Here is a 27,149-nt window from a genome sequence, read left to right as displayed (position 1 = left end):
GCTTATAAACTTCCTAGACATTATTGGGAAGAGCGACATTTCGGAGAGAGAGAGAGAGAGAGAGAGAGAGAGAGAGAGAGAGAGAGAGAGAGAGAGAGAGAGAGAGAGAGAGAGAGAGAGAGAGAGAGAGAGAGAGATACAGACAGACAGAGAGAGAGAGAGAGAGAGAGAGCGCGCCTTGGAGACAGATAGACAGAGACAGAGAGACAGTGACTGTAATTACAGCCATAGATCTCAATTCCACAGACTTTTTGTCTTCAATGATACACGTATTATCGTATATGCCATGTAATATAATATAAATAATATGATATGTATTCTCCAACAACCAGAAAGGAAAAGCTATGACACATTGAATACCGATCGCGACAAGCGTCGGGTTGAAACGAGTATCCCTGAACGCAGAGATTGTGTTGCGACTATAGCAAGAAGAGATCCGAGTGCAAAATCCTACAGCCGAATGAGTCTAAATCCGTAGATTGACACACACACACACACACACACACACACACACACACACACACACACGATTACTCAAATTAGAGAGAAATATGACAGGCATGAAAGCGTGACGAGCTTCATGTACTTACCTTGTCTAGCTGAGAGGAGAAACCAAACTCTAAATTGCGGCAAGCATCGGCTTGGACAAGATATCAATGTGTTCATAGCTCTGAAAGAAAGCAGCGACTCGATGTTCGCCCTCCAAGAAACTTAACTTACGAGATACTAAACATGATGTTCACGTATGCGGTATGTTATTGACTATCGTTTTTAAGTACATGCAAATCCAAACTTATTATCAGTGGTGAATATTCATAAGTCAGACTGTCGTGCATGGCTCTGGCATTTCATAACCTTGCGTACCATCGGAGTCTTGATTAGCAAGATATGGCAACCGTGCACAATAGCTTCCAAAATTGCCTCGAAGGCGGCAAAATGACACGGTCAAGATACGATTCAACATAAAAGAATTATCTCGACGAGAAATTATATGAACTGGACGAAAGCAAATCACTTATTTCATAAAATGCATTTATTTGTCATCAAAAGAAGGAACCATTCCGGCGACAGGACATTTATTCCCCCTCATGCATGCAGGCTCTGTAATTCAGATTACTTCCCATGACAAAATAACAAAATCCTTTCCGAAGTTTTTCCGTTGTCTTGTTTTTTTATTCTGATATTTCTTATCGGCAAAATAACGTTAAGTTGATATGTGCGACTTTTTATTCATTTAATAGAGAAACGAGTGGAATGAATAAATGGGAACAGTATATAGACGTGAAAAAAGACGCTTTCATCGACGCCGAGTAAATGTCGCCCTCTATCGGCAGTATAAGTACTGTATGTTGGACTGCTGATTAGCCATGGCTGTAGGTAGGTACAGCTGCTCGAAAAACTTGATTCTTGTTTTCGAACTTCAAGAATGACGTTGCAAAAGCAAAACCAATAATTATAATGGCAGGTGACAATGTAAAATGTACTCCATTGGAACTAGTAATTGCGAATACATGCCAGTATGGACCATCAGAAACGAATATCAAACTATATACTCTGATTAGAAATTGCGCCCCTTTGTCAAACATTACAAAAATAAAGTCCCTTTCATTCATGTAGCATTTTCCGCTGTTTGTAAGCTTTGGCCAGCCGTAACGCCTCTTCATTCCGTTTTATTCGCTCGTCCGTATCCTTCGGGATCGAACTGTCCTGAAAGAAAGTGCTGGCCTTTATCAACTTTGTGTTGTTCACGACAATGTCGTCGGGCTCGCCGTAACTTGGAGGGTTGGCCATGGGATCGTATCCAAGCTTAGCAAGCATCGGAGCCACTTCGGCCATGATTTCGAGCACATCCTCCGGTATCTGACCAACCCACGTGGACAGCGCCTCCAAGTTGACTGGTTTCACCACTTGGTCGGTGGAGAATTCCAACCTGTTTGTCAAAACGAAAAATTAAGGCCACTTATAGTGGCTACCTGTCGTTTCTGTCGCAGTGATTACACTTTCGAATTCTTTTGGATAAGCCATTGTGTAATGAAATTCTCTCTCTCTCTCTCTCTCTCTCTCTCTCTCTCTCTCTCTCTAAAACAAAGAGGACGCACTTCCCTATCGCAGCGTGGAAGAACCAATCGAAAATATTAAAAAGAGATAATTATGCAGTGCACGAGAATATAACGTCCATCAGCCTCTGGCAATACTGTACTTTCAAGGGCACTTTCAGTCGCATCATTTAATGTTGTTGTTCATTTCCGCAATCGATGACGCTATCACGTTTTTCCCGTACAGTGACCATACAATTTTATCTGATCAGCGTGCATGACAAAACAAGTGTTTATACGCATGCTGTTGTATCTATTGGAAATGCAGCTTGAAAAATTTTCGATGATTGAATAAACGGGAAAGCCAATTAATGCACAGCGGTCTCTAGAAAGGATACCAGCCAAAATGCGACTCGAAACGACAAACGCAAAACAAAAATACAGACGAACACGAAACGTGCAATAAACGACCGATTCCACATGTCATTTTTGCATCCTTGTCATGCACAGATTTTACAATTGAGGTTTTAAAAAGTTGATCACAACTCCGTGACCAAGACGCCATACCCGAAGCAAGAAATACGAATTTAGACACATTTAACTTTGCGGAATGTCCACGAGAAGCAATTATTTTTGTCATATATAGCTCGAACACATGATAGTCCCGTGATCTTGGAATGAGTGAAGTACACCTACCTGGACAGGGATACCCCACCAGGTTTGCCAACGCTTTCGTGGTGGTAAAGCACGCTATCGTTCCACGGGACTTTAAGAAACCGCAGAATCTTTTTCATCCAGATTTTTGGATGGAGAACTAGCTGTTCGTAATACACGGTGATGCACCTTTTCTCGCCGAGCTGCAGACACTGGGCGTACATCTGTTCAACGTACCGGTTCCAGGTCTGCAGGGCAGTTCTGTAGGAATTGAAGTCAAACCCTGTCACCGTAACTTTTCGGGTGATTATCGAATGGACGACAGCTCTGCCGTCTCGCACCATCAGGATGAACGAAGCGTTCGGGAAAATCTTGGCGAGCTCCGCCATCGTCAGCAGTACGAGAGGGTCCTTGTTGCCGAGCAACGAGGCGCTTTCGCCGTGCCGGACAGTCACCTCCATGATGTACGCACCGATAGCCGCCTGCAGGATGTCTTCAGACACACCGGCTTCCTTGAGTCTGTGTGTTTCTTTGCCGGAAGACAGTATGTGGCGATGCATTTGCAGTATCATAGGAATAATCCGAGTCTCCTCCCCTATCCGTATGTCAGGGTGAGCGTCCAACATCGCGCGCATCAGCGTCGTCCCGCTTCTGGGCACGCCCCCAACGAACAGTATCGGCCGATTTCGATCCATCTCCCTGAAGTGGCCGAAGTCATTCACGGGCCAGTCATCGGGAATTTCCAGAGTCTGATTCAGGACGATCTCCTGGAACACCCGTCTTGCGAGCTGTCTGGATTCGCCGATCAGCCGCCGGCGGTTCTCCAACAACTTTCTCCTCAGCTCGCCACGGTCGAAGTTCAGCAGCAGTCCGACGTTGATGGTGAAGACGAGCAGGAGCAAAACCCCGATGATCGTCACGATGCTCATAATGCGCCTACCCATGTTGACAACCACGATGCTATTGAAGGCGACGACGGTGATTATTTTGAAGCCCTTCGGTCTCCGCTGATATGGGGGCAGGAGAGGTCATCATCTGTAAAAGGATAATATGTTGAACAATTAATGGAATTAGTTTTCTTTTTCAGGAAACCTTGAGTTTTCTTGTCCCGTGTCGCATATGAAAACATATGACACGTTGGGAACTATTTGTGGAACAGGTGGTCAAATTTGGTTGTGACGAGACCTGATTCTTGGACCACGCCGTGTGTCCTTTACATAGATGTATGTATGTAGGTAGGTAGGTAGGTAGGTAGGTAGGTAGGTAGGTAGGTAGGTAGGCAGGCAGGCAGGCAGGCAGGTAGGTAGGTAGCTTGGTATGTAGGTATGGATGGATGGATAGGTGGGTGGGTGGGTGGATGCATGCATGTATGCATGGCTGTATCGATGGATGGATGTATGGATGTGTGTGTGCATGGATGGATGGATGGATGGATGGATGTATGTATGTATGTATGTATGTATGTATGTATGTGTGTGTGTGTGTGTGTATTTATGCACGTATGTTTGTTTGTTTTTACGTAGGTGCATACCTACATCTACGTAAATCTGTGTGAGGATGAACGAATTGTGCTGTGTTCACACGATATTATTCGCCACATTTCCCTTGTCGAACAACACGGCAACACAACCGACACAATATCCAGGAAACTATACGAATGACTTTCGAATTCCAAGCGGGCAGGCGAGACGCCTTTTTTCAGCTTTACACGAAGTAAATTAAAGTGAACTTAAAATCTAAATACAGCCCACTTCCGTTGCTGCCGGTCAGGGTCCCCGTGAACTCTTGTCGTCGCCATAGAGACTGGTGTTAACTTGTAAAACAGGAGATAAGGACAAAGTCGTCTTGAATTTCCACATGTATGCTTGACACAGCAAAAAAAAGTGCTGTATGGAGTTTGCGTATCTAACACAATTATGTACGCCAACAAACATTAAAGGATGATTTGCGTGAGCGACAACTCCTGTCTGTGTCATAAAGAGGGTGTATTTCACCCAACATTTTGAGTCCGGCTATTTGTACTGTGTTCCGTTAAGCTCGATTAAGTAATTGAAAACGAGGTCGCCGCGGGTGTAGTAAGACTTTATTTCATCGCAAGACTGATGTCAGTGATTAAAGTGTACTGGGCTTAGCTCAGACAGCCAAAGACGCTCTTCCTGTGATGTCATTTGGCGTTGCCATAGAAACCCTAATCGGCCGCATCCCATGGAAATCCACCACTGGCTCCGTGCGTGCGCCGCGTTGATTTGCTCGTCGCTGATTTATTTTACGATTGCGTGGTTTATAGGTTGTATCTGCGGGTAGTAATCAAGGAACGGGGTTACAAGTATTTATGGGTTAGTCAATGAAACCCCGAGGGTGTACAGACTAAACGGCAGTCGAGTAAAACATGGTTTTCCTTGCCGCCTATTCATTATCATGAAATGTCGGGAAACCCCTGTTTGAAGTGGGAATGTCCAACCGGAAAGTGTTAGTGGCTGTGTTGAAACTTGATATACTGGCAAAGTCAAGGTGACCCTTTACTAAATATTATACATTGTGTATGCTGACAAAAGATTGAAAGCAGCCCCTTGTATGACACCACTCAGCCGTCAACACGGAATGACATCTCTGAAGAGGGCGAACTTCAGAAGAATGAAAAGTAAGCAAAGCAAAGGTGCGTTCATTCAGCCCAATGCTGGCAAAAAAATTATCGTGAAAAGACATCTACGTTGATTGCAAGGGACAAGGTGAACTCAGGTAATTCACTGTTGAGAAATCAGATTAGGTATGAACGGAAATGACTGAAATATTCTCATGTAAATTTTCAGTAATCAAAAAGAACGACACAGGATTGGTTGTCGGATAGTCAATGGGAATCACATTCATCATCATTGTGTGCACGTGAAGAATGAATATCACAGTATATCGTACGGTTTTGAGTAAGGATATCTCCGGGTCAGTTCAGGGCCACAACGGGGAATGTTCACGGACTATGCAAGACCTTCGGCAAAAAGGGGAATGTCCGTCCCTTGATCTTGCTGCAGGTAAAGGTGGTGTATCCCTTGATCATACCAGGGTAAAGTGGTGTGTCCCTTGATCATACTAGGGCAAAAGTTGGTGTCCCTTGATCATACTAAGGCAAAAGTGATGTGTCCCTTGATCATACTAGGGCAAAAGTAGTGTGTCCCTTGATCATGCTAGGGAAAAAAGTTGTGTCCCTTGATCATACTAGGGCAAAAGTAGTGTGTCCCTTGATCATGCTAGGGAAAAAAGTTATGTTCCTTAGTGATTGTAGAGCAATCTAGGTGAACCTAAATGGATCTCTGCGGAATAACGACTTGACACCACTACATTGTTTAAGCAATCCCATTTCCCGTGATACAATCCCAGTCTGCGTTAGGTATTTAAACGCATGCGGATGTGCATGTGTGTTAGCCTAGCTGCACGTGATATAGAATCACCGATTGGAAATGTTACAATTAGAAAAGAGCATACATTTTCTCGTCAACAAAAGGGAGTTACTGGAGGGATTTTTAAACTCCAGAAATTAAAAAAAAAATTCAATGTACCAAAGATGTAGTGGCTGAAGTAGCAGAGTCTAAGGGAATTCATGCTGTACTGGAGTAAATAAATAACAACGAGACTTGCAGACACATTATGCAAAATAATTAAGTGTGTGGGAAATCGAAATGGAACTGAATATTTAGCGTACATACATTTCTAGAGGAGGTAATGCCGGTTTTCTAAATTGCATTTTCAAAGGGTTCCGGTCTGTTGTGTGCTTGAACAGGAAACGTTTATACCTCGCTCTTGAAAGTACATTTCATAATGCATTAGGTCTTAAAAGACAATATTTATAAGTATTATAGGAGTTGAAATTTGTAGCATGTGTAATAAATTCGCTTCGCGTAAAGAGAGTTACGATCATTTATTGGCAAGCGAGACAGAATCTGTTTGAGGAGCAAGGGTATGTATAATATATGCAAGAACTACATGCGAAATACAGTCTAAGACAATCCAATTGATTACTTAATGATCTTGGGGTCTTCCAGGGACGTTCCAATGTCCGTCCCTACAGTGGCACAGGTGCGTCCCCGACCGGTATATTCCTAAATTTAAATCAAAACATTCTGGCAATCGACGTTCTCAAAGACTAACCTATAAGAAACTTCTCGTAACAGTAAATCTGGCAAATGCAACCGATATTTAATGACCTTTAACCCCCTGAGGTCCCTCGCTGGATTCGTAACGTAGCCACTTGGCGAAAAGAAGCGAACCTGAAGAATGGTGGGTCCAACTTGACGTGCGCATAAATCTTCCATAATGAATAAATAGAAACCATACCCCATAGGATAACGTCAATTTAATGATACTTTGATCCAAGAATTCTTCAGTTACGCTGGATAAAAAAATGATGCAGTATCTCGCGAGAAATACCTTTGAAGTAATTCATCACACTGGTTTGAATTTTAGAAGTTCGAAATCGCGCTGTCTACGGTCATGCATCATGGGGCAACGACTGTCGACTTTCACACCTTCATATACTAAAGAGAAATCCCTGTCTTGAAAAATCCCCCGCTTTTCAGTATCATCCTATTTATTTGGAATAAAACCATTAAAATGGCCACGCCATGCGGACATGGTTTTGGTTCGATCGTCCGGTATGTATAATTCTGTGGGTTTTAGCAATTGCATACAAGCTTTTAGGCTTTGGATTTTAAATGCCTATCCTGAACGGTAAAGCGTCATGCATTGCCTCGTTAAAGAAAGGCTGAAGTGAAAAAAATCGCAAATTACCATAATCCTGGACAACTTTCGCATTAATCTGTTTCTGAAATCCCTCATGTGTGAAAAAAGTGAAAAATATCCCGCCATAAAAGTGAACATGTGAAGAAACAGGCGATTGACAAAGCCGCCCCCACGTCTCCGAAAATGAAGGGATTCTGTAAAGCTAGATTTTCAAGAATCAATTACTTGTGTCAGAGACGGAGTCAGCCAGGCGGTGGAGCTGAGGTTGATAGGCTAAACTTTCTATGTCTTCAAATGTCATGAAATTGTGAAAACGGGAAGCACCGAAATTGGCTGCAAGTCTAATAAACCACGCGTCAACGCGTTTGATCGCTCGCGCGTCGGGCTCATCAAAGGAACTCAGAATAGCCGGCCGGCAAGTTTCGAGAGAAAACAGAACTTAGCGTTGACTTTAGAGGTTGCAGTTACAAGCGAGGTACATGAGCAAATGCCCTGATTTTCTATTACGGTTTTTTAAATTTTTTTGGCAAAGTGTACTGCTGTTAATTATAGCACGACGAAATGTGAACTAAGGTTGAATGCGTTGAAAGACTTAAACGTTTGCTGAAACATTCTTCACTTAGAACGCGCCTCAGGGACAGATATTCGGACTCTCAAACTTTCGCAATTCTTTTCTCATATACCACATGTTTGGTTCATTTTAAAGCTCTCGGTGTAAGAAAACTTTTTAATGGTTTAGTTTTTCGAAAATCGAACATTTTATTTTTCTCCAAAAAGTTAACAGAGGTAAAGCGGCCATTTTGAATTTGGTAAATCTTGAGTTTTTTCTAGTTAACTGTTCCAAAATTTGCGGGGTGACCCCCAATTTTTATTCTATAGTTTGAAAGAGAATGGTTGAAAGATTCCTGAAGGAAAGTTTGAGCAAAAGTTTAAGTATTTCTCTTTCGAGGCGCATGCTACCTTAAAGAGAAAAAAGTAAGGGGTCACCGTGCAGAATTTGGTTTAAAAGAGAAAAAGTTACCCAATATTTTCTGACACTTGAAATTCAAAATGGCTGCTACCCCTGTGTTAATTCAATGGGGAAACATAAAATCTTCGATTTTCACAAACATAAGGCGGTGAGAACTTTAGTTACTCCTTGAGCTTCAACAACAAGTAGTAGGCAAAGCAGTATCGTAAACGTTTCAGAGTCCGAATATCTGTCCCGGAGGCGCAATGTACCTTAATTGGCTCAATAAATTTAAAGTTTCAACCATTGTAAAGATAAATAAGGCTGCTAGATTTTCTAGCAGAAATTGTGTACCTTTCAGCCTCTCTGTAAAAGTTTTGTCATTCTGAACACGCATATACTCTTAAGCAAAATTAAAATCACCGCTGCGATCCTGTTGAAGTTGTAAAGCAAAGAACTACTGGACAGTGTATTTTCCCCGTAGAATTAACACAGGAGAGACGGCCATTTTGAATTTCAAGTGTTGGTGAATTTTGGCGATTTGTATGATTCTCTAGTACTAAATTCTGACATAGTGATTTTTATTTCTGATTTTTATTCTTCGAAAGGTAATGGTTTAAAGTTTCCTTACGGAAAGTTTTAGCAAAGTTTGTCTCTCAATTTCGGGGCACATACTTCCATAATTCACATTTCGTCATCGTAGTGGTAGAGAATTTAGGCTGCATTCACAAATATCCCTGGAGAAGGGGAGGGCGGAAGATTCCGAAAAAGTTCTCAGATTTTTTTCAAATACCCAAAATAAAAAACTCGCAATATGTTCAAGTCCCCCTTCTGACTTACTATAATTTTGAGGTCCCTCACCTCAAAGGACGGCAAAATGTGGCCGATATAGTGCTCCGTCCAAAAATATCGAACCATAATACATCGGAGTCTATTGGGCAAACCGTCCACATTAAAATAAGTTATATTTTTACATGTACATGTAATAATATGATAATTCATGTAAATGTACTCTGCTTTAAGTTGCAGGTAAAAGTGCATGTGTGTACAAAAAATTGGATGTTTGGATATCATCGATAATGTTGATCCACTATACATGGGAATCTATAACAAAACTGTGAATAATTTTTTCCAAATATAAAACTTTTGCAATTTGTGCATAAATGGACCCTGAATAGTTGACATAATTGTACTTGATTGGAAGAGGGTGGTTACATGTGCATATGTGTACAAGATATTTGATTTTGGAATTTCGCCAAAATGTTGACCCACTATACATTGTTGTCTATGAGGAAACTATGAATAATTTTTTTACAATACAAAACTAGTCAAATCTATGTATTTATAGATATTTAATGATTGAATATTAATGTACTTGATTAGACTGAGATGGTTACAAGTACATGTTTGTGCAAGGAATTTGATTTTGGAATTCCACTGAAAATGTTGATTCACTTTACATTCTAGTCTATGGAGAAACTACGAATAACACATAGGTTATCATCTCCCAAATGGTTTTTCAAAGCTTGTTTGACCTGAAGTTTCACATTTGTTATTGATGACAAGATGCACCAAAAAGTAGTCTTTTCTTTTTGATGAAAGTTTGTATTCTGTCGAAGTCCTCAAAAATGGCGACATGAACGTTTGGAACTGACCTATTTTCAAGTCCCCTCTGTGCAATGTCAATTTTTTTCAGATCCCCCTGGCATGTTTTTTTTTTCAAGTCCCCCCCCCCCCCGAAATCTCCCTCCATCTCCAGAGGTGTGTGTAAAAGCCCTCATTCCAACGACCCTGGTACATGGTAAAGCTACACAATTATAGATACTTTTTGGTGCCCTCCAGCCGCGTCGACCATTTACCGTGTCATCGGTAGAATTTAGTCGAGTTATGACCTTGGCGACTCTACAAGGTAAATTGGCTGATTATTGCCTTGTACTTGACCTTGCGGACAGGCACTAGACACGCGCACGCGTCAACTGCAAATTACACCGCATTAGTACTCCATCACACTCTCAGTCCCTGCTGTCGGGCCGCCTGACTGATAAAAGACTACAAGTAGTGCTGGTATGAGACAAGTAACATCGAAATTCGATTGCGCTACTCAGACTAACGGCACCGAACAAGTCATTCATTGATTGGGGATCAGCACTGAGAATTAACAAATTGCCATGCTCACAATTGCAATCCGGTCCAAGATGGTTTCGGAAAGTCGGTGGGAAGAAAGTCGAATTTGGTTCAATGCATGCAGGCGATCACTTCGATGGCGAACGCCGTTCAGCAGCCACCTGGCTACATCGCACTCAGTTCAGTAAGGCGGGAAGTGTAGCTTCGGTGATTTCAGCCGAGAACCTCAATTTAATGCAACGCACACCATCTTTCTTCTCAATAATTTATAACCTACGAAACAGATTACCCCTAGTGTGTTTCAGCCGTGATTGATGCTTAGTCCTTCGTGCATGGCGAGCTGATGAACCAATGAATGACGCAGATCAGTCCGTTGGGTAGCACGTGACACTTAAGTGTAATACCAGAAGCTAGCGCACCGTTTAGGATCATCTTTCTACATGCATGGCGTTGGGAGTTGCATTACCAGTTGAGAAAGATGAAACAGCTTCTTTTCAGTTTTTGCTTTTCATCGTTTTTGCTTTTAATATCAACCACACTTTCTTATTTTACTCCCAAAGCATCTTGAGAAGGAGACACAGTATTCAGTTTGCCAACTCAGCCTAACATGTGTACACTGCACTGTTATTGTTGTAAGAGGAATTTTGGTCCGGTCTAGAATTAAAATGCTTCGTTTTCTCCAGCTTTCTCTCAATAGGGAATTTTGTCTGATTGAGGGGGACTCCTAATGAATTATGCAATTTAAGATATGCAGATTAAGGTATTAGCATATTAAGTTTTAAGTTGGAGAAGATAGTAGATTAAAGACAATCTCCAGTTTCGTGCTCTTTTCCATCTAATAAATGTTTAATATTAGAAGATTACTCAAACCATTCAAAATTCATTCATTTAAGTTGAAATACGGTTTTACAATCTCGAGGCAAAATCCAGTTGATAGTCTTCCAGCTTTAGCTCATCATTCTGCTGTTTTGAAGCCAGTTTTGTCATTTACGATGGCCAGGCATAGATAGTGTGTTTTATCAACGATGTAATATTACATCACAGACAGTAATCGTGGAAAGGTACGCCACTTTCAACGCTCTTGTGTACATCAATGTCTCAACGTCTCATAGTCGAGGGAGACTTTGCGCGCATTTGTAATTATTTGAAGGGGGGATTTTGTTTAAGAGGGGTGGGGTTCGCTCAATCTCATACTCTGGAGAAGACACTGAAGGTATAAAAAACCACATTCTATATGTATAGACGCTGTTTGGCAAGCCATTTGGTGGATGTTTTAACATGCTTTGGGGAGAAGTACAAGAAGTTGCCGTTGACACACAAAACAAGAATAGTTTAAAATCCATCGAAAATTACATATACTGGCCTTTTAACCTTCCTTAAAATGATCTCAGAAATCCCGTAGAGATGTCATCACTACTGCGATTCCAAGTGTAGGCTTGCGGAACTGTCCTTGTACCTTACGTTATATACCTTACATGGCGGTGGTGGGCGATAACGTCACGCACTTTGGCGATGTTATTTTCATTCGGAAGTCACGCGCCTCGTTATCAATTGATCGCCTAACTGTTGAAGTCGTTCTGCTGGTATCGTGAGTTGAATCATCCGTCGTAATTCAAGTCAGTGCTTTCACAAGAGGTAGGGATAACATATAGCAAGATGTTATACCCTTCTATAGATTATATATTATTTCCTTAAATATGCGCATCATATTGTTATGATGACGTGTTGAGTATCGTCGCAAGAAAAAAACGCTGGTTAGCTCTGGGGTAAATGGAACAACAATGTTAACTTTTCTTTTTCATAAAGTAAGTTCCACCGTTCGAAATATGTGGACATATTTTACTGCATGTTAAAATACAATCTTCTTATTTCGACACTACATCCAAATGACTTTGTAATGTCCTTACCAAGTGAAAGATAATAAAAGAGTTCAAGTTCAATAGAGCACTGCTCTTTACCAGAACACTTGGTGGGCATACTTGGTATATGGCTGATTCATATTTTTCATTCTTCGATAGTATGGTTTCTGTGTCACTGTAAATTTCCTACAAGAGCCGGGACTTCGTCAATGCTTTCGATGAAAAGAGCGACGAATCCTTTTCATTTTGGAACAAAATTGTTGGAAACACGAACCCTTGAAAAAGATTTTTTCCAAGTATCATTTTGTCCAAGGTCGAGAATTAATTTTTCTCCCCTCAAGTCCGTTCTCGTCATACCAATCTGTTTGCATATTCAGTAGTGCCGAGTTCTGATAGCGGAAGGCAAGCTTGTAATTTTCCCCTTCTTCGGTTTCTTCTGACATTGAAACCATTTAAAGGTGTATTCATAATATATAGTGACATTTACTATGTATACAATTACTAGCTTTTTCATATCTTCTTGATCCTGAGCGATTGAATTTCACCCATTGCGAGCTAATAGCTTATTTATCGTGCATCTTGAAAGATGGTATTATATTCTGCGTTGCTTGAAAGACTCTGCATCATTAATAGGAAAGCCGCCGTTACCATGACGATAAAATACGGGGCGCTGGTGGCAGTTTTCAAGTCGTAGAGAACGGGGACTCCCTGATTGATATTGGCTGTACACCTGCCCGGAACTGGTATGGGCGGGCGTGGGCTGACTGGCAAGCTCTTGCAAGCAGGCCAGGCGTTTTAGGCCCAGTCGTACTTTCACAGTCACTGTGACCATTCGTGGAACAGGGTGTCAACTTTAAAGGGATACAGACGTTGGAACTGCGCTCAAAGGTCGTATGGGACCCATACGACCAATGTAACCACTGTATCCAAGGTAGATGGTGATTGATGAAAGTTAAAACATGCCTTTCATAATCTACATCGTATAATTTCAATGTTGCAGCTATGATGATGAGGTGCATCGAGATATCGTGCACGAAATACACTGTTTGTAAACAAGAAACTCGCACTGGCGCAGTTCCGACGATTGTTTCCCTTTAAGGGTGACATCGAATGCTAAGTGAAGGTCTCTGCCGTTGGAACTTCTGGTCACGTCCTTTAATGATTTCTGTGGCATTTAAAGGACTGAAATTCGTACATCTACTCGAGAACAGTGTTATGTTGTGCCGCCCGGGTTTAAGCCTCAGATACGGTGACCATTGTTGAGCATATGCTACACGCCCATGCCTTGTAAGAATAAACCTGAACACGCTCAGTAATAGGATTAAAATGCAAATACCTACTTTAAGTCTCCCAAAAGATTTAGTGAATACCACTGACTTAATGTAACAGAACAGCACAACTGTCGCTCAGAAATCAACTTCATTACCACACTCGATAACGCTTAGCAAGTATGGGTAATGCATTAGGTATAACCATTTCAAATTTCGAACTTTTCAGCATTTTTGAACGCAAAGGGGAATTATCTGCGTTGCAAGATGTAACAGGCGTATTTCAATCTTTTGCAGATGTTACCGCCTTTCAATAGAAAGATGAACATAGAATATTCCATCGTTCAAAGAGGAAGACAGGACACCCATGTGAATAAATGACCCCTCGGGACAATGTATGTAAGCCATCGCTCATAAAAACATTGTGACATTCCACCTTTATCGATAGCTGATATTTGATGAAACTTGATGAAAAGATCGCTCGTAAAAACACGACCCATTTACATTATCTGAACATTGAACGTTTTCAATATGTTGTGGTTAGTAGTAATATGAACGTTGTAGAGTGTCCTCGCACGAAGCAAAACATAGACATACATACATACAGACACACATACATACATACATACATACATACATACATACATACATACATACATACATACATACATACATACATACATACATACATACATACATACATACACACACACACACACATACATACATACATACATACATACATACATACATACAACATACATACATACATACATACATACATACATACATACTACATACATACATACTACATACATACACACTTGCATACATACATACATACATACATACATACAGACACACATACATACATACATACATACATACATACATACATACATACATACATACATACATACATACATACATACATACGTACATATGTACGTACGTACGTACGCGCACATGCGTGCAGACAAACACGTACGCGGTATGAAAACGCATATGTCGTCGGTATCTCAGACAGTTAGTCTCCCTACCTCATATTCAAACTGTAAATCCATGTCAACTGCAAGCGGTATAGCTAGCACGAAACGATCAAAAACGATGACGACGACTGAAACCTGAATTGCGCTGGTGACTGAAAATTGCTTCCCAAACGAAAGCCCTTTCAAACGATGGGCTTGGAAATATAAACCGGTTTGGAGAAGTTTTGCTGGCAGCATTACAGTGAATCGAATTCGTTGAAGATCCGATTACTTTCCGACACCTCTTTGGTTGCAATTCCAGTCAGCCCGTCCTTGATATCACCGCGTGCTTCAGTGGTATTCGTGCATTGCTTCGAAATTTTATTCCTTCGATGGGTTTTACTATGCTCATTTTGTTTTATTCCTGGCACATAGGTGGGCATTTCTCCCGACTACAACTCTGAAAGGCCGCGCCATGAACATTTTATCGACCGTAGCATGATTAAACGAAAAGAATTGAACAGATTGTTCGACTTCGCACGGCTCATCTCTGCCCGGAATCCTCGGACGGATTAAACATTCATCGATCTTCGTTTCCATGGAAACACGTCTAATGTACTCGGTGAGATGAAAGTAAATCGAGCGAGGGCGTGCGTGATAAATTTACACTTGCCGTGAACGGGTGCAGGATGAAATTTATTCCGAGTCACAATTTTGGATTCCAAACGCCAGGAACAACCGCGTTGACAGCCGATTTGCACTAAATATAGTAATGTGGAATAAGTTTAATTATCTGCAAAATATGAATTTTGAGTAAACGCCCCCTCAGATCCCATTGTTACCCCGCAGATCCGTTAGAGACAGATCATTTTATGAAAAAATCCCGGTGACTTATGTCTACATTTCAACGGTGCGCTCATTATTAGCATTGCATTTTCTTGCTGCCAGTAATCACGAAATATGTGTCGACCGCAGAGCTCGCTCTTGTATCAGTGTTTGTAGCAGAGCTCTATCGTCTGTATCGCCGAAAATATATTCAATAATTACACACTGATTTGAATAAGCGAACGAGGTACGAGGTACTGGTTGCCATGGCGATAAACTAACATGATTCAAGAAGAACAGCGCTCTAGTAAGCGGGCGAGGTAGCGACAGAAAAGAAATATAATCACTCAAATCAAAGCGTTATGTACTTACTTTGAAATTTGTTCCTCGGAACGGCAATACAGAGAAGAGACAGAGGAACTAGCTACTGCACAAGATCTCTCGCTAGGCGAAATCGACGCCAAATGTTCGGAAATACGACGTACGCTTCACGCTTAAATATTTAAATTTCGGGGACCGTTTTAATCTGCCAACCTGAAGATTAAAGGGAAATCCGTACCTTCGATGCGAATAAAAAATACATACAGGTATCAGTTTGAAATGAGCTTGCTGCTGAAGGAACTTGCGTTCACCTCCATTCTGGTCCGAGCATGCGTACACCAGTTATCTGGTGTATTTCGATCGCGCGCGCGCGTCAAGGCGAGTGAACCCCTTCGAAGGCGACTGAATCTTGGCTAAGAAACAAAATACGATTGTAACGACGCGCGGCACTTGTCATGATAATATGGAGGAAAGGGCCTTGTTGTTTTTCACCAGTAGTCACTCAGGAAAATTGTACCGCACAACTAAAAATTTTGTTCCTGAGAGTGATGAAAGCACATGCGTTTGTATGTTAAGCTTGTGAATTTAAGTCAGTGTAAGATAAAAATTGCATACTTTCACATCGAATCATGCTGGTCGTGTTCGCAAGCTGGGTTACGGAGGTTTTAACACCTGCTAAAGCATTAAACAAGAACATCCCCTCAATGTTGCAATCAATAAAAGTACTGCTAAGTCCTTTCGAGCCTGTAATATTTTGCGATGTCTATTTTGATACAAAACTGGTGACCCTATCTTTGACTATCAGACACTCGTAAAACAAACGCTTCTTCTTCGCTATGACTATAGATCAACCGATCGGCGAGTTGTACGTGAGGTGGAATGCATTCTAAGCCATTGCTGACAGAGTCTCTTGCCGAACTCATACGATAAACACGAGTGCAAATTTAAGGAGTGAATAGAACTAAACACATGGAAAAACAAAACACGACACTCTCAAAATGACACATCATCTTCAAGTCAAGACAATAGTAACTACCTTTTGAAAAGGTTCCGCAACGTCAAGTTGAAATGTTATGTAGATGTAAAAGGATAAAGAATTGTTCAATGATCTGCACTATTTTACAGTCTCTTTTTTCTAGCAATGAAAAGTGGTTATTTTGAGATCGAAACAGATAAAAGAAAAACAGCCGTACAGTACAAATGTCAGAAACAAGTATGGCTTCAAAAGTACTCAATGACAAAACAAGCAAACAAAACCCGCTCATGCGCAGAAGCAACAAAACATCGAACATTTCATATTTATTTTAGTTGCACCATTGCAAATCTTCATGAACGCCCTCATTGACGTGCAGAAGGAAATAGTTTCGGCATAATGGTATGTGAAAAAAGTCTGGGCGTTACGTTCCAAAGGAATAGCAGATATAGCGGGAACGAGGTCAAGGAATTTGAAAATACATCATATGAAATCTAATGCCATACTAACGATAGTCTTGATAAGGATCCATTGTGATACGTTCGTCAAATGTAGATTTTGAATGAGGAATGATAGTCGGGTCTTTCCGTTGATTGGAGCAAAATGACAAATCGTTTTCTTTATCATTGTGGGAATCATCAAATGGAAATAACCTTTTTTTTCCGATAAGCGAGATGGCGAAATACCGCACTTGACGCACTTACCAAGATGGCATTTACCAATGTTAATGGCTCATTTTCAACCATTTGACCGCTCCACAAGATGATTGAAGAGCGCTCGAAAGCCATCAGTATCTTGAATTTTCACTTGAAAAATAAGAATCGCCCACAACACGTACTGAGGGAGCCTTCAGTAATTACAGGGGGTGGGCTTCGACGCGCACCTGTACTATAAAATGTGACCCTCCCCTATCCTTGTGTCTAAAATGTGATCCTCCCCCTTGTCCGGCATTCTAAAACTTGACCCTCCCCAATAAATGCAGTATTCTCCCAAGGAATAACTGAGAAAAAAAATCAGCTAATTTACATAACAATAAGTCTAATTGTTAAGTAAGTTACAGACAGAAATTACAGGGGAGGGCTGGCATTTTGGGAGGTAGGGTCGCAATTTATCACGCAAGCAGTTTTGAAGGGTCATGTATTTGCGGGAGGGTCACCATATTTTGCTGAACTATAAGGAGGCAAGATGTGGCTGATATAGTACTTCACCAAAAAATATCAAATCATAATACATGGGAGTCTATAAGGCAAACTATTGACAATTTCCCCCACACAACAAGCTATATCTATATATTTATATATGTTTGATAATATATGTAAATGCACCTTGCTTGAAGTGGGAAGTAAAACATGCATGTGTGTACAAGAAATTGGAATTTTGGATTTCATTGAAAATGTTGGTTTACATGGTAGTCTACGAGGAAACTATGAATAATTTTTTCAAAAACAAAAATAGGTAAATCTGTGTATTTAAGTATACTTAATTATTTATATTAAGGTATTTGATTGGACTAGGGTGGTTACAAGTGGATATGTGTGCAAGAAATCGGATTTTGGAATTTCACTGAAATGTCGAATTCACTATACACGGTAGTCTACCAGGAAACTATGAATAATTTTTTCCAATACAAAACTCAGTAAATCTGTGTATTTATGTACGCTTGATTTATTGATATTAATTTAATTGATTAGACTAGGGTGGTTACAAATGGATGTGTGTGCAAGAAATTGGATTTTGGAATTTCACTGAAATGTTGAATTCACTATACATGGTAGTCTATGAGAGAACTATGATCATTTTTTTACCGATATAAAACATAAAACTGACAATATCTGTGCATTTATAGACATTTGATTATTGATATACACTGTGCCATCTGTCCCGTATGTTTTTGTCTCTTGTCTTTCATGAGTTTTAACTGTTCAAGGTGTATAATGTAGGATACCACTGCATCTTCTTTGCTTGTGAAGCTTGTCGATAATGTGTATGTATTTCAAAGAATCAATGTATTTCGTCGGTGATTTCCTATTCAGGAAATATCAAATGGGCATTCAAATGTTTCGCCGTAAAATCATCTTCTCCTAAAAGTGACCCTCCCCTAAAGATAGGTTTATAAAAAGTGACCTCCCCCTTGGATGGTTTTCTAAACAGTGACGGTCCAAAAATTCTCCGGCCCATCCCCATGTACTTACTGTAGGCTCCCTAAATTAGCACGAATCGCAACAAGTGAACTATTGACGTAAAATGCACGATACATTACATTGCACAACTACTGAATTCACAGTACTATTTAAGTAATAGTTATCGTTATTTTCAATGCTGTGGGGGATTTTTTTGCTGTATTGTCTTCTTGGTGAACTGAATGTACTTGCTCCACTTTTTATCAGATGCAGTAAACTGTTACAAACCACACCATAATACATCTAGCGATGTAAAAATACTGATGAAAGGGGGTGAGCACAGAAGAGTGGTTGAAGAAAGCCCGCTTCAGGATGCAGTACGCAAGAAAAAATGAAGATTTAGTGAAATATCTGTAACATTTATATTACAAATAAAAACCTTCGTCATGTCAAATAATAAAATGCAGATAATAATACAAATAAGTAAGTTTCTTTTAAAACAATGGTTTAAGTATGTCAGGCATATCAAAAGGTCAGATCTACGTATTTTTAACGCAGTCGTTAACAATGCAGATGTAATTTACAGCGGGGAAATATGTCAACTTGGTATACCGGTACGCTTACACTTACCACAGATTGTGTGTGTACATGCAGGTACGCAGTACGGTCACTTATGGTCACTCGCACATGCGTACCTACATGCTAAACTTAAGGTAGTACGCCTCGAAACTGAAAGACTTACACGCTTTCTCAAAATTTCTTTAAGGAAACTTTCTACCATACACTAACCAAATCAAGAATAAATATCAGGGGCGATTCTGCTAATTTTTGCACTAGAGAAACAAATTACCCAACATTTATCGATTATTGAAATTCAAAATGGCCGCCATCCATGTGTTAATACTATGGAGAAAATACAATTTCGAAAACTTTCGTGACTCCATAGTAACAAGTGGGAGACCAGAAACTTATTGTGAAAATTTCAGAGTCAGGATATTCCGGGGAGCATTCTTCCTCACAGCCACCGAGATACTGCATTTGAAAATGGCAATGCAAAATTTTACGTACCTCGCATCTTGTATTGTATAGGCACGTGCAGTTCTTTTTCTCGGAACACATTCCCCTAAAGTAAACCTTTATCTTGAAGTGAGTATGATCTTAAAGTTGCATTATATTAGGGGCAACGTCAAAAGTTCAATGAAGGATAAAAAACTTAATTCTTTTAGTTTGGGGGTGGGGGGGGGTTTGACCTAAAAAAGTTTCTATCCTACAAATCGATTTAAGGTAAAATTGCCAGGGGAATGAATATTTTGAAAAAATAGAGCAGAAATGCACACTTTCGTGTTGAAGCCAGCGGAGGGAGTTGTTTTAACACGGTGCAGAGCTGCACCTGGCCTAGTTAGTGTAAACAATGCAGGCTGTTGGCTTCTGTTGCACCATAGACGGTAGTTTCTCTACTGTCTATGGTTGCACTCTGAATTTCTGGTGCACGTGTAGTCCGCCTGAATGGAGCAGTGTGAACTGAGTTGTTACAACCACCAGGACAGTTGAGATAGTTTTATGCCTCTGGAAGGAGAAACCTGGACTTTATTGTTGTTGTTCTTGTTCATTCATTGATAAACTTCAAGTTTGTTGCTAGTATGTTAATTACATTGGATGAAACTCAAAGTGTGTTCCCAATCTTAAGCCCCACTAACTGTATCTTTTAGCATTATTTTTATGATTTTACTTTCAAACTAAAATAAGTTGGTGACAATGTAGTCATTTAGGTCTGTGTACACACTTATTATTAACTACCTGCCGGGGCTATATATGCAATTTTGAACAAGATAAAGATTACACTGCGATTAAATGTTCGCCCAAACATTAAATCACAGCCCCATGCAGAAAAGCTAAAACCCTTGATACTATGCATACCTGCACTGAAATCTTCATTTAAACTGCACAGAGTAGTCCAATGTAATGAATAAGGTTGAATGTTTTCAGCCGTGACACTGTGATGTTCTGATTCCTTTGTAATATTACCAATTTTTAAAATGTCAGGAAATCAAAATGACTGTTAAAATTTTAATTAACATGTCAAATGTTTCTGAAAGGAATGGTTTCCTAATGCAGTAAAAGCTCACATCTCTTCACAGGATAGATTTCAGAGAGGAGAGAATAGGTAGATATTTGAGGTCAACAAATTCAGGAGTACAAGCTAGTGGGGCTTTAGCGATGCATTACTTTATTTCACCTCTAAATTGACTGATCCTTAGCTTTGCTTTATATAGAAAGAGCCTGGCAACAGATTCAATATAAGTCAATTAGGTTTCTAGGGGGGTGGGGGGGGTTTGGGGGGAAACTAAGGGAATTAAGTTTTTTATCCTACATTGAACTTTTGACGTCGCCCCTTATCATCAGCAACTCGATGGATTTAAGGTAGATGGGTGCGAGGTGCATGGATATTCCGCATTGATAAAGAATAATTAGCAAAAATGTTAATACCAAAAGAATGCTCATTTATGTGATTTGCATAAATGAATATATTAATCTAGCTCGCATCTTGCACTAAGAACACACGCCAAATGATTATAGGGCTGTGGGACATGGCATATTAACTTTTGCGTTGTTTGTATATTTACTGATAGATTGACGCTTGCAGTTACATTTAGTAATGAACACGTTTTGAGTTCTAGCATGTTTCATCTACCTTACAGCTAACGGCAATATCGTGGATTATTCCAAATTCACTGAAAGCTCGGCCTTGTAAGGATTAAACGTGTGTCCACCAGCAAATGCACGTATCCACCTCCTGTTATGTCCCGCTGACGTCTACTGAAGCGTAAACCCCGGTCGTTTGGCTACCATATAGCAAAGGCGCGAGGATTATTCGTCAAAACGGCGACCACGAAGCCCGCCATACGTCATCAGCTTGGCTTTATTCCCACTTAGGATGGATAGCTTTATCAAAAGCTCGTCCCGGGGAAAGGATTATTATGCGCGTGTAGTCTTCACGGCATTTTCCTGAATTAGTTGATAACGTACTTCCCTGAACGCGAACAACAGAAATTCCATCGGAATGTTGCGCGAACTTTGACGCAGATGAGCAAAACCCCAAGGAAGGCACCCTTGCGGCAACAACTTATAACGGTTAAAATTGCTGCCATTGGCAAGCTGGCTGTAAGTTATTTGTTACAAATCGCATATATTGCAATATCTGTACGTGTATGCCACCATACCTTTAACTATTTATATATAACCACCCTAGGGCTACTGTAGCTGTAACAACATTTTTATTATTTTTGGTCTCCAAGACGCGTATAGTTCTTATCCTTCCCGAAGAGTACTGAAATATGAAGTATTAGCTTTGCAAAGAACATGCATTTTCACTATATGCAATTCTGCCGTTGACAAAAACATTTTGGTCAGGAATACTATAATAATGTCATAGATAAGAAATACATTGCACTCTACACAAAAACAGGATGTATTGACAATTTGACCGCTAGGCATTTCAACATTGTTTAGGGAGCAGAACCAGAAGCTGCATTTTGCAAAGTATATAGAAAAACAACAACCATTCCAGCTGGTAGGGTTACATGTATCTGACGGATAAACGTTTTAAACTTTTGCCCCATACTTTCCCGAGGGAAACTTTAAGTCATTTTATTTCACAATTAAGAATACAAATCTGAGATTTAACGGGTAAATATTTGGATTAGGGGAGCAAGCCACCCGCAAATTCAATGGCATACATATTAAAAACAAAATGACCTCCCTTTGGGAAGAAAATCGATTTTATGTAGAATGATACGTTAAAAACACAATTGCCCTACGTGTTTCAAGATCAGTCTATTTGTCTCCAACGGGGATCCGCCTCAAACGCCGTGCCCGCGGAAGGATTACGCGTAAGCCTGCTACAATGGAAGACATAATTGCGCCAATAACAGTACAAGGACTCGCAGATCAACACAATACCTTAAATGAAACATTCAAATGCGACAGAAGATCAACGACGTCTCTTTCTATACAATCTAGGAAAATTCGCCGTCTTTGCTAAAGGTCAGCCTTGTGACTATTGAGATGTCATTGTCATCTGTGAAACCTTTTTCGTTATTCTGAATGACGGTAATCCACGACCGTTTGTAAAAGTCCACGCTTTGTAGACGTCAAGAACATGACATATAAACCAATAGTCAAACCAACTAGTCGTTCTTCATAAACCTTGCTGTTGAAGGTCAACATAAGAAATGCAAATTGGACAACCGAAAAAATTCAAGTCAACTAAGTGGGAGACATATGAATATCAGCGTTCAACAATACATAAATCGTTAATTGATATATTAATACATATACATTCAAATAATAAAAAATATATATATATATATATATATATATATATATATATATATATATATATATATATATATATATATCCATGATACTTCCATTATATTTCAACAAAGTATATACTTCTTACTTTAGTACTTGAGTTACACACACCAGATAGGTGGATTTATTTCATATTTTCTTCGGGTGCTAACGTTTTCATATTTACATTATACATCAAGTTGGGTGAAACTCTTTCTTGTGATTGGTTGGGGAGGTTTAACGAGCGTGAACTTTATTTTCGGTTGTTTGACAAGTTTTACTTATCTACATTGAGTACGAACAGCTTCTCTCTGTGTCTCTCAGTCTCTGTCCGTCTGCCTGCCTTCCTGTCTGTCTGTCTACCGGTCCCTATCTATCTATCTATCTATCTATCTATCTATCTATCTATCTATCTATCTATCTATCTATCTATCTATCTGTCTATCTGTCTTTCTGTCCTTCTGTCTGTCTATCTATCTGTCTATCTGTCTGTCTATCTATCTATCTATCTATCTATCTATCTATCTATCTATCTATCTATCTATCTATCTATCTATCTATCTATCTGTCTGTCTGTCTGTCTGTCTATCTATCATATATATATATATATATATATATATATATATATATATATATATATATATATATATATATATATATATATATATATATATATATATAAGAGAGGTGCCCAATGAGTAGAAAATCTGTCATGGTCATGTTTTTGTTGTCTTCTTCTTGAGGTGTTGTGGGTACGAATGCTATCTAGGCAAATGTACCCCTTAAATATTACAGAAAACGATCTCTTTTAAACACTGTCAGCTTGGATAGGCCCTACAGATCACAAATATATATAAATATCGCGTCCAGTAGTAAGTATTGATTTATCGTATGATAGAGAGTTGAATGTTCACCGCAAATGTAACTCTTGTCATATATATTATCCCTGTATTAAAAAGAGAAACCTGCATTTAATGGTAAAATCTACTTATTTGCAAGGGTCAGCTTTTCACATTCAAATACTGTACACAATTTCCAATCGATGACTATATCGTCAAAATGATATTGTACAGGGAGGAAAAGTAATTTCGCTTAACCAATAGAAATAACACGTAATTCCCAGAACTCGTGAGTAGCAATAACTTTAAAAGATATACGTTGCGCATAGGGTGCTAATGTTTCTTGTGAGTTTAAGGTAATTCGCGTCTCCACAGTACAATAAATTACCCACAATTCTCTTTGATTTGTATCCATGAAGGTTACTTTTCTAAATCTTTTTCAGTTCTGCATGTAAGCACTAATGTTCAGAATCAGAATAATGGTCAAATAATATCTAGTAAAAGTACGTTTAGATATTTCAGTGAAAGTTTCAAAATAACCACTAAACAACCATAAAAGTCACATTCTTTAAGTACTACAAATGCCACGCTTTTTGGGCAGCAAGTTATGACGAACTGAAGGGGTCATTCTCTGAGAAAACTTAGCATTCAAATTTCTTTTGTCACTTCTATTGCAAAAAATCAATATCCTTTTGTTTCATAAACAGGTGTAACTAGTCTCCCTACTTTCCATCACATTATTCTGTATGGCTGAGGACACAATCAGTTGCAAAGTTACAAATATGCTATCTCCTCCCTCAATTATGCATAATTTTCCAAATCATTTAAAATGAGAATTGAGAAGAATGGTGTGCATAAAAGTAGGTTTTCAAAATTTTGACAACTAGTCTGTGAATTTGTCTCCACATGGGAGACATGGCAGACTTCACTGAGGATTCTCCGAGGATACAAATCATAATGAATTATGGGAAATCTACAGTACTGTGGTCTCGAAGATGAAAGACTTACACCGCAAAGTATATGTTAAAGGGCCGGTAGATGCAACTTTTAGGATTTCCCAGACTATATTTGTTTTATATGTCAGTTGCAAGTTCCTATTCTACTCCCGGAGCATGTTGAAACACTTTTTAGCTAGCAACTGAGCGTCTATACATGTAAAATACACTGTTATTGTTTACACTTGAATTTAAGTCCGGACCAGAATTAACTTGTCAACAATAAAAATGCAGTTTCCACATTTTCAGGCTGATTTGACAAGCTGAATAGTGTGTGTCTCAATACGCTTGGGGAGTAGAACGAGAAACTGTTGTTACCAATAAATCCATCCACAATGAAAAAAACCCCGACAGATACAGGTACTGTCCCTCTAATGTATAATACATCTAAAATGACGAGCTCCCCGGACAGTATTGGACAAGTGCGGATGTTTTGTTGTACACTGCCTTGTAGTTGCTCACAAACGCGTATCTTATGATCTCCTGTTGTGTACAGACGAGCCATCTCATGACTATTGACAATCCACCTCATATTGATACAAATTTGCATGCAACACGTGCAGCAGCTACTTTTGTGGAACCACTACGTAAGCCTGTCGCGCACGAGAGAAGTTGGCTAGGTAAAACTTTATTTGAGGCTTTTGGCTCAGCGAATTTACGCTCGTGTGCTGTCGACCTTTTCGTAAGTTTTTTCCTTTTGTGTCGTATAGCAAAACATCCAACATGTTCGATACTGTTTTCCGGGGGAACAACATTCCACATCGTGTGCACCGGAGAAAGCAATTTTCCACACGTCTTTTTACTAAAGTGCCAGACTGTCGACAGTCCCTTGTGCCTTTTCTGTCTCTTATTGGTCTTATTGGAAGCTCTCGCACAGACGACGGTGGAGGAATCGGCGGGGCGTACCGCCGAAGGCGCGAGCTGGGCATTCTGAAAGCATACGTTGACACTTGCGGCTCGCGCCTTCGGCGCTTCGCTTGCGACTCCCCACCGTCGTATGTGCGAGAGACTACACCAACAAGAGACAGAAAAGGCACAAGGGACTGTCGACAGTCTACTAAACTGTATGTGTAAAAAATGCTTGTGGTTCGATACACGACGTGGGCGCCTGCAAGCATAATAGAAATGTATAGGAAGTTTCGAAATAAAATGGTCGCGATACAAATGTATCCCGAGTTCGAGAGACGGAATTCCCAACCGAAAAGGAAAGTTTATTCAATAAACCAGTATCGATGGCTTCCACTAATAACATCTGTAATTCCAAATCTCTAAACGTCAAAATCGATCTTCTGTGCATTTTGGGGAACGATTTCGGAGGGAACCTGCGCTACTACCATGAAACGACCCCTTTCTTACAACAGCTGCAAGACACACCCATCAGCATTAGGTGTTTCAAAACGGATCGCGCACTGACAGGAGATAGCCAATCATAGCACCACTATTTCCAATGTACGGCAGTTGTTGTTAGAAAGGGTCGTATTTATGGTATAGCGTTGTTCTTTTAGGAAATCGTGTCCAAAAATGCACAGAAGATCGATTTTGACGCAAAGAGGATAGCAGGCATAAAGTTATAGAATGATGTAGTGGAAGCCATCGATGCTTATATTTATTGAATAAATTGTACCTCTGTGTGAGGGAAATCTGTCTCCGAACTGAGCGATAAGTGTGTATCGCGGCCATTTTGTTTCCAAACTTCCAACCTTTCTGATACTTACAGGGGTCCTCGTCGTGTATCGACCCACTAGCGACTGTGATTAATAAAAGACACCATCTATAGATAATTATTTAGGGCTTAGATCGAAATTGATCGTCCATTTTATCGCGCGATCATATAGATATGTACCAAAATGATATTCTTGATCGCCCGCTTCTGGAGCAAGTGAGAGTTTGACGTCTTCATCTAGCCCATCTAGTGCAAACTATCAGCCACCCACGGCTTCCGTACTTCCCAACTCATACGGACATCGCCATCACCGAATGCCGGGTGTTTTTTTTAATTTCAATTTGCTTCAAATCAACTACAAGCATCATAGTTCTGTCACCACCCGATCAATCATAAAAATAACACATCTGACGATATTTTTTTGATTTTTTTAACTGAAGGACTGATGGTGTTCAAAAGTTAGAACAGACA

General features: G+C 39.9%; 1 protein-coding gene across 1 annotated transcript in view; it reads right to left on the bottom strand.

Moving 5' to 3' along the window:
• Positions 1-1,014: 1,014 nt before the first annotated feature.
• The window catches only part of LOC139145409 (protein-tyrosine sulfotransferase 1-like), a 40,099-nt gene continuing 13,964 nt past the window's right edge, over positions 1,015-27,149 (bottom strand). Inside the window, exons 2-3 of the mRNA XM_070716556.1 lie at positions 2,733-3,725; positions 1,015-1,930 (exon numbers count right to left, since the gene is read on the bottom strand). Of these exons, the coding sequence (XP_070572657.1) occupies positions 1,606-1,930; positions 2,733-3,634 (1,227 nt within the window). The 5' untranslated portion in view covers positions 3,635-3,725 and the 3' untranslated portion in view covers positions 1,015-1,605. The remainder of the gene's footprint in view (positions 1,931-2,732; positions 3,726-27,149) is intronic.

Source organism: Ptychodera flava, chromosome 12 (genome assembly GCF_041260155.1).
Source record: "Ptychodera flava strain L36383 chromosome 12, AS_Pfla_20210202, whole genome shotgun sequence".
Lineage (NCBI taxonomy): Eukaryota > Metazoa > Hemichordata > Enteropneusta > Ptychoderidae > Ptychodera > Ptychodera flava.
Note: the sequence above shows the minus strand (reverse complement) of the source record. Positions and strands in the feature narration are given on the sequence as shown.